Source organism: Garra rufa, chromosome 16 (genome assembly GCF_049309525.1).
Source record: "Garra rufa chromosome 16, GarRuf1.0, whole genome shotgun sequence".
Lineage (NCBI taxonomy): Eukaryota > Metazoa > Chordata > Actinopteri > Cypriniformes > Cyprinidae > Garra > Garra rufa.
The window spans coordinates 33,175,948-33,184,486 of NC_133376.1; the positions used below are offsets into that span (position 1 = coordinate 33,175,948).

The 8,539-nt window shown below is 34.5% G+C and overlaps 2 protein-coding genes across 4 annotated transcripts in view; one reads left to right on the forward strand and one right to left on the reverse strand.

Annotated features, from left to right (window-relative positions):
• arhgef6 (Rac/Cdc42 guanine nucleotide exchange factor (GEF) 6) overlaps positions 1–4,387 on the forward strand; it is a 50,661-nt gene extending 46,274 nt beyond the window's left edge. For all 3 annotated transcript variants that reach the window (XM_073820039.1, XM_073820040.1, XM_073820041.1), the window contains 2 exons: positions 358–412; positions 504–4,387. In XM_073820039.1, the coding sequence (XP_073676140.1) occupies positions 358–412; positions 504–626 (178 nt within the window). In that variant the 3' untranslated portion in view covers positions 627–4,387. The remainder of the gene's footprint in view (positions 1–357; positions 413–503) is intronic.
• A 2,342-nt stretch (positions 4,388–6,729) lies between these two features.
• cd40lg (CD40 ligand) overlaps positions 6,730–8,539 on the reverse strand; it is a 4,177-nt gene continuing 2,367 nt past the window's right edge. Inside the window, exons 2-5 of the mRNA XM_073821213.1 lie at positions 7,841–7,975; positions 7,688–7,709; positions 7,521–7,592; positions 6,730–7,434 (exon numbers count right to left, since the gene is read on the reverse strand). Coding sequence (XP_073677314.1) covers positions 7,058–7,434; positions 7,521–7,592; positions 7,688–7,709; positions 7,841–7,975 — 606 coding nt within the window. The 3' untranslated portion in view covers positions 6,730–7,057. The remainder of the gene's footprint in view (positions 7,435–7,520; positions 7,593–7,687; positions 7,710–7,840; positions 7,976–8,539) is intronic.

An 8,539-nucleotide genomic window follows, 5' to 3' on the forward strand; every position in this document is an offset into this window, starting at 1 on the left:
TTGAGGAAAACGTGTTTAAAATGAGGCTGGTTTACTTTCCGTTTTGTTAATTAGTGACCTATAAATTATGCAGATTTGTAAATATTTTTTCCCATTTTTGAATTACTTTTTTTTTTTTTTTATTAGTGACCTAGAAATAGTGCAGAATTCAAAATAATTTATTTTTTATATTTGTGACAGAAAATAGAATAGAATTGAATTTGCATATTAATGTTTCTTTTTTTTTTTAATTATCAACCCTAGATTTTTCAAACTCGACTCAGGCCTCGACTTTGGATTCTTACAGTATAAACACCTTATAATGTTTTGTTGTCTTTTTGAATGTTTTAAATAATAATTTATTTTATTGTTTTGCAGAAGTCTTGTTGATGCTGTTTATGCTCTAAAAGATGAAGTCCATGAATTAAAAAAGGTAAGATTTTGCATTATTGTAACCTTTCATGTTCTGAATTATAACAGGCATTATGGTGTAATCTTCTGATGCCGTGTGTTTGTGAATGTAGGAGAATAAATGGATGAAGCAGTGTTTGGAAGAGGAACAGAAGTCCCGTAAGGAGCTGGAGCGTGTAGTCAGAAAGTTGGCCAAGCAAAAGAATGACTGTTCCTGGGATGAAGGAGGTCACTAAAGAACACTTTGGACACTCGCCTGTTTTCCTTTGCCAGCCGCATGTATGTGTTTCTGTGTCTGTGTGTCCTCACAAATGTGTTTCTGTGTGTTTTCATCACATTACACACTGAACGTTGCTTTTGGAAAGTCACCGTGCTGGGGATTTTCAGCCATTTCTCATCGAATGTTTTTTAAGGACAAGATGCGATGAGAAGATCACCTCTGTGATTACTAACTGTGTTTTTCTCGCCATACTGAAGAATATCACTGTGCGGTTTGCTTCACGCTCCCGTGGTGTGACATTCTGAGAACAAAACGGCAACTGTTCTAGAAGACCAAGTGAACTGCTTGATAAGTATTTTATGATTGGGAGTCCTGGACATTTTTCGTTCCGGTTCAGTCAAGCACTCTGAAAAGAAGCATCACAGAAAAGATGGTGGAATCTCTTGAACAAATATCTGCCTCACTTTATGACTGTTACTGGTCATGGACAAAAGAAAAATTCAATGACATTCAGCCCATGAACAGCATTCCGACTATTGCACAAGTGAAAATATTCTGTTAATGGCGTAAGAGAAGATATTTGTGGTTGAACATGGCAGGACTCCACTGTATCCACAAGTATTGCTCTTTTCAGTCCTACTTTTGCTTTATAATGTGAAAACGGTTGCTTGAGGTAGCTTTTAGGTCACAAATGAACAAGATTGAGATTTGTGGTTTGCACCTGATTGACATGAGATGCCCTACTTGCCATCTTGAAATGAGTTTTGTTTATCCTTTCAGTTTGAAGGCTTTGAATTCATCGTCAGTAATGCGTCATTGGACTGTAGGTTTAGATTCAGTTTATTCCAAACGTGTGTTACCCGGACCGTCGCTCACATCAGCATGGGGTACACAGTATTTCTAAAACAGCCATTCTATTTCATAATCATGCTTCTGATAATCATCACTAGTTTAAAGCTATCAGGGATATAGTTGTCAGAAATAGTCAAGTTTATAATACTATACTAATACAATACATCATGTAATGTATGTATATCATATATACAGTATAAATATGTATATATCATAGATATTATGGCAAAAGGAACCATGTAAACTTTTTAATGAGAACAAAAAAACAGTAGGACATTTCATCCTCCTTTTTCAGAGGCTTGAAACTATTTCATATGTATCTTAAACTTAAACCAAAAAAAAAAAAAAAATCCAGTATGTTTGTGGATTTGGTACTGGGAGCCCTTTTAGGACTCAAAACGTATGGTACTATAGGCAGTGATGTTTGTTCCTTGCTTACCATATTTTGGAGACTCACTGACATTACAGAGAGAAACAAATGTGGTTAGAACCCAATTTATTTATTTTTTAATTTTATTTTTTAGCAAACTGCTCTCCATCAGCAATATATGGAAGCCCATTTTTCACCACTGAATAATAAAAGATGAGATATAAATAGTGAGATATAAACCCACAACTGTGAGTTATAAAGTCAGAATTGTGGGATATGAACTGGCAATTCTGACTTTTCTCTTGCAATTGCAAGTTTGTTTTGCAATTCTGACTTTTCTCGCAATTGCAAGTTTATATCTAGCAATTCTGACTTTTTTCGGAGAATTGTGAGATATAAACCCGCAATTGCGAGTTATAGTCAAAATTGCGGTATGTAAACTCACAATTCTCGAGTTTATATCTAGCACTTCTGATTTTTTTTCCCACAATTCTGACTTCTCGCAATTGCAAGTTTGTATCTCGCAAATCTGACTTCGTTTCTCACAATTCTGACTTTTCTTGCAATTCTGACTTTTTTCCTCACTATTCTGACTTTCTCACAATTCTGACTTTTCTCGCAATTGCAAGTTTAGATCTCGCAATTCTGACTTTGTTTGAATTTTGTCAGAATTGTGAGATACAAACCCACAATTGCAAGTTGTAAAGTCCAATTCCAAAGTGAAAAAAAGACTTTATATTTCACAATTCTCACTTAATTCTCACAACTTATGGAAAGGAAAAATAAAGGTGACGTGTGGCCAAGTATGAATTTGTGCTCTGAATTTAACCCATCCGAGTGCGCTTCTCCCACCGACAATCCCTGCCAGACCTCAGACCGACTCGGACAAACCCCGCAACCTTTGTGTTACAAGTCCGACTCTATTAACATTAGGCCACGACTGCCCTGTTATGTTTTTAAGTCAGAATTGTGATTTATAAACTCGCAATGCTGAGGAAAAAAAACTTTATTTCCTAGAATCGCAATTTTTAGTTTATAACTATTATAACAATTTTGTGTTTATATCTTGGAATTCTGACTTTATAACTCACAATTTTGAGTTTATTTTGCGCAATTCTGATAAATTGTAAAAGAAAAAAAAATAGTTTGAGAAAAAAGTTGCATTAATTTTTTTTTGTATTCAGTGGCGTAAACTGGCTTCCATAGCAATAGACCTTAGGGTAGCGCCATGTTTAACTTTTGACAGGAATGAAAACAAAGCTGTGATGGAAAGAAATACAGTGAAGTTTAACAACTTACTGATAGTTCAGTTGACAAAACACCTTTCTGAGGAAACTTTGGGTAGACAGTAGTTTTGAAAGTTGAAAAGATCACACTACGAGCTTTACACTATTCATGCCATGGTAAAGACAGTACGTCTATCCATCAGAGCCTTGTTTTCATTCACGTTGAATTCAATATGGCATCCAATCTGACTAAAGTCTATTGCAGTGGAGGTGCATTTCCTTACTAATTTCTATTCTGCCATAGTCATGCATGGCACACAAGGTACATTTATTTGTACCATTTTAACTGCAAAAAGTTACATCAGATGAATAAGTCATTACACCAACAATTACACAAATGACACTGTGTCTGGAGAGCTAATCATTACCGATCATAACCGTGACTAATCTTTTCATTCGCTGTGGATGGAAGAGGTCATCTCTGTCTTAAGCAGTGAAGAAATGCATGCAAAGAGCTGTAAACCTGAGCAAAACATGGGTGGGGAGTTTTTTTTATCTTTTCAAACCCACCAGCGGACACCTCCGGAGCATTGCTGTGGCAATTCAATGCAATACGCTACTGGTTTGTTGTTACAATTGCTGTGCAAGAGCCAGTTTTTCTCTTGGAAGGAGTATACTGTATAATATATATTCTTCCAATTAGGCAATAAGATGTGCTCTGAGGTGCACAAATATAATGCTGTTACTGTGGTACTGTGTGTAAACCTGTTTCATGTTTGTGTGCGTGTTTGTTTTTTCCAGCAATTAACCTTGCATGCCATGTGTTACACATAGCCTTAAATATTATTTTAAAGTGTTAACCCTGATTGTATTGTTGCTGTTGTTGTTATTATGGAAACTCCTGAAGTTTTAAAATATCGGTCTGAAATTTTGACATCTGCAGTGGTAAATGTGATATTTCTGGTGGTCTGTTTATGTGTGTGTAATAAGGAACAGATAGAAGTGATCAGTAGGTTATACATGCTATTTGCTAAAGTTGGCTACTGAGCTCACTGAAAGGAAATTCACTTGTCATGAATGTGTCAGGAAAAAAACGATGAGCACTTTCAGGAGATCATAAACGAGGGTTGAAGAATGTCCACGTCAGTTTCCTCTAAAAAGTGCCCATGTCTGCAGAACACAAGTTAAGTTTTATTTTTGCGGAGCTGATCTATGCAATATAAATGCTATATATATATAATTTGTTTGTTTTTTTCTTAGTGCTTGTGTTTTTATTTTGTCCTCATTTCAATAAGGAATTGTTTTAATAAAATAACATCATGTTAATAAGCTATATGTCTGATTTTATTACACATACAAGGAAATTCCACCTTGTGAAAAATGAAGGTAGTACACATGATGTATTTTGGATCTGGTGTGTAAGTGTTTTTTGATGTGTGAATGAAGTATACAGGCTGGAGTGAGCGTAGTAGGCTGACAACTTCCTGTAAGCAAAGGGCATCCGCATGGCTTAAACGAGCACACGTTTGTCACCTCAAACTCACTGTTTCCATGGAGGAGGATGGAATGCTGTAAAAGAGGCACAGTAGTAGTCACTTCGGGGTTGTGCTGTCAAATTGGAGTTAAAAACAGAACGGGTAGGCTTCTGCTTTTTTCTCTTCGACCTCTTCCTACACAGTAGTTTCCAAACTATAAGATTAGAGCTTCTAAAAACCTCAGTCTACTAGGTTAGGAAACACTTGCACAACTCATGACCAATTGGAAACATTGGTAATATTAAAATTACTGGAGGACTTGGGGAATAGTTTGTGGGTTTCTCTCTCTCTGTGTGTGTGTATATATATGTAAATATATTTACATATATATATATACATATACATATATCTATATATATTTACATGTGTGTATATGTGTGTGTGTGTGTGTGTGTGTGTGTGTGTGTGTGTGTGTGTGTGTGTGTGTGTGTATGTGTATGTGTGTGTGTATGTATATATATATATATATAAATTGTACTGTCTTTTTTAAAATATTTTATATATTTTTTCAGAATCGCACGACAAACTTGCAATTGTGTTATATAAAGTCGGAATTCTGAGATATAAAATCACAATTTTGATTTCTTTTTCTCAGAATTCTGATATATAAACTCGCAATTGTGAGTTATAGTCAGAAATATAAGATATATATATAGTCACAATTCTGACTTTTTTTAAATCACAAGACAAACTCTCAATTGTGTGTTAAGTCAGAATTCTGAGATATAAAGTCACAATGTTTCCTTTTTTCTCAGAATTGTGAGATATAAACTCGCAATTGTGAGTTATAAAGTCAGAATTATGAGCTGTAGTCACAATTCTGACTTTTTCTTAGAATCGCGTGATATAAACTCGCAATTGCCTGTTAAAAAGTCAGAATTCTGAGATATAAAGTCACAATTCTGACTTTTTTTTCTCAGGATTGAGAGATAAACTCAAAATTGCACGAAAAAAAGAATTGAGTTTATATCTCGCAATTCTGACTTTTTTCTCACAATTGCAAGTTTGTATCTCGCGATTCTCATTTTTTCTCAGAACCGTGTGATATAAACTTTAAACTGCGGGGGGGGGGGGGGAGAATTGAGTTTGTATCTCGCAATTCTGATATTTATTGTGAGATATAAACTCACAATTGCGTGTTACAAAGTCACAATTCTGCCTTTTTTTCTCAGATCCACGTGATATAAACTCACAATTGCTAGAAAAAAACTTGCAATTCTGACTTTTTTTCTCATAACTGTGTCATATAAACTCAAAATTGCGAGAAAAAAAGAATTGATTTTATGTCTCTCAATTCTGACTTTTTTCTCGCAATTACGAGTGTGTCTCGCAATTCTGACTTTTTTTCGCAGAATTGTGAGATTCTAAAGTCAGAATTATGATATAAAGTCACAACTCGTAATTTTTTCCTCAGAATCGTATGATATAAACTCGCAATTGTGAGAAAAAAGTCAGAATTGCGAGCTTGTTTCTCACAATTTTGACTCTTTTTCTCAGAATTGTGAGATATAAACTCGCAATTGTGAATTATAAAGTCCATTTTTGAGAGAAGGAAAACTGATATGTTCTCACACTGTAAAAAGTTTTCACCAGTTTCAACTTAAAAACTTAAGTTCGTCAGCTGCCTTAAAATTTTAAGTTGAATCAACTTAAAACTACAAGTCATTTCAACCCACAACAATAAAATGAGTTAAAATGACTGGTACTTTGAAGTTGATTTAACTTAAAATTTTAAAGCAGCTGACGAACTTAAGTTTTTAAGTTGAAACTGGTGAAAACTTTTTACAGTGCAGAATTGTGAGTTTATATATGTTTTGGGACACACTTATTGTAATCTCATACTATTTAGGATGGATAGGATGGAACATTGGGACGCAGGGTTAGTTTTTAATGTTATATCTGTTAATATATATATATATATATATATATATATATATATATATGACCAATTGGCATTGTTCACTACAAACGTGTCATAATATGTAATGTCACCATTTTTCTTGTGGGCAGGAATAGTTTGCTTTAAAAAAGTGCTTTAATTATGATAGCCAAGCTTATTCTAAAATAAATATCTTTATTATTAATTCAATATTTGTTATTATTGTTATAATAAAGAGAAGAGCAAACCGTAAAAAGGAAAACTGCAGTAAATAATAAATAATTTCATACAAACACTGCCAAACAATAGTGGTTTGAAAACATTCAGGGTATTCTTATGGGGTTGTATTTGCAATGAACGATATAATCAAAAGGGTCTTCCCATATTCAGAAAGATTTCCGTGACTTCCTTGTTTGTCCTGAACTTGGATTGTGGTTTGGCGATGAGGAGAAGAGGCGGTGCAATGACTTTTCCCTGGAGCTGATCTCTTTCAGATGTCATGATTGTATAATTATCCATTTAATTATAGTGCCTTGATCCAGTCAATCCATCTCCCCCTTGACCGCTTCAGTTCCAGAGTGTTCTTTACCGCAACTTGAATAATCCAAAGTTGCAGGAGTCCCGGTTCACCAAGGATGTGTTTGTTACCGTAACAAAGAGCTGTTGGTTTTTCTCTAGGTGGATAACTCCCGCCATAGAGGCTGTACACAAATTTGATTGCAAACTGCAAAAAGACTTGAGTAGCTCCTTGCCGCCTTGTATCTTGGGATCTACGGTCCTTATTGATTGCTTTAATGAAGTTGAAAGAGAATTTTTGGAGAAGGTGACCTGAGAATAGACGAAATAGATTCCGGGATTCTGAATGGTCAGCTTGTCCCGTTCGATAAGCCGTACATCCTGTAGCAGTGAATGCTCTTTGTCCCAAAGAAGACGGTTTGTCTTCAAGAAGTCAGAAGTCTTATCTGGTGGTGTTAAAACAAGGGGAAACCATTAGCACCACACAATGTCTAATTACAGGATACTAAATGAAGGATTCTATTACATTCACCTTTAAGCACATTCAGAGCAGTCATGTGTGCAGCTGGTCCAGTAAAGTGTGGCCCTCCAATTAACTTAGACACTGCAGGAGAAATACACAACAATAGTAAGGATACAATAAAAAAAGGATTACAGTATGTTTTAGATTCAGTTAGTTGCCAGGTTGGCAATACTTACATTTTTCATTTGCTTGTGAAACCTTTGGAAAGAAGTAAAAGTATATTAAGGATACATAAAGTCATACAGTATTTTCATAAAATTTTTGTTGTGTGATTCACTTCTAGGAGCATCAAAATATTAAAACTTTAAATGGATGACATAAACATGTACCTTTTCTATGACAGCTTTATATTTTTCTATCAGTTCGCCACATTCTGTCATCGAGTCTTTGCCCATTTTGTTATCCGCACAGTCCTGTAGTCTCTGTAGACTCCTCATGTCTTCAGTATAACTGCCCTGGAGTTGCTGAAGATTAAGAAAAAAGACATTTATGAATATGTTTACCTCAGTGCTTAAGGAATATTTACAGAGCTTTAAAAAAATCTAATCACAGAAAACCCAGAGTGTGAATTATTCGACTTTTCTGGAGGTTGACAATGAAAATGAAAATGTTTTTATAAATGTACAAGACTCTAGGTAGCACAATTACCTAGATGTTATCAATTATTTCTAAATATACACAGTGTCGTTCAAAAGTTTGGGATCAGTACGATTTTTTATTCATCAAGGCTGCTAAGTAAAAATACAGAAAAAAATGTAATTTTATTGCAATTTAAAATAGTGGTTTTCTGTTTTAATATACTTTAAAATATAATTTATTCCTGTGATGCAAAGCTGAATATTCAGCATCATTACTCCAGTCTTCAGTGCCACATGACCCTTTAGAAATCATTCTAATATGCTGAAAAATACAGTAACATTATGAAATACTATTGCAATTTAAAATAGTGGTTTTCTATTTTATTATGCTTTCAAATTTAATTTATTTCTGTGATGCAAAGCTGAATTTTCAGTCTTCAGTGTCAAATG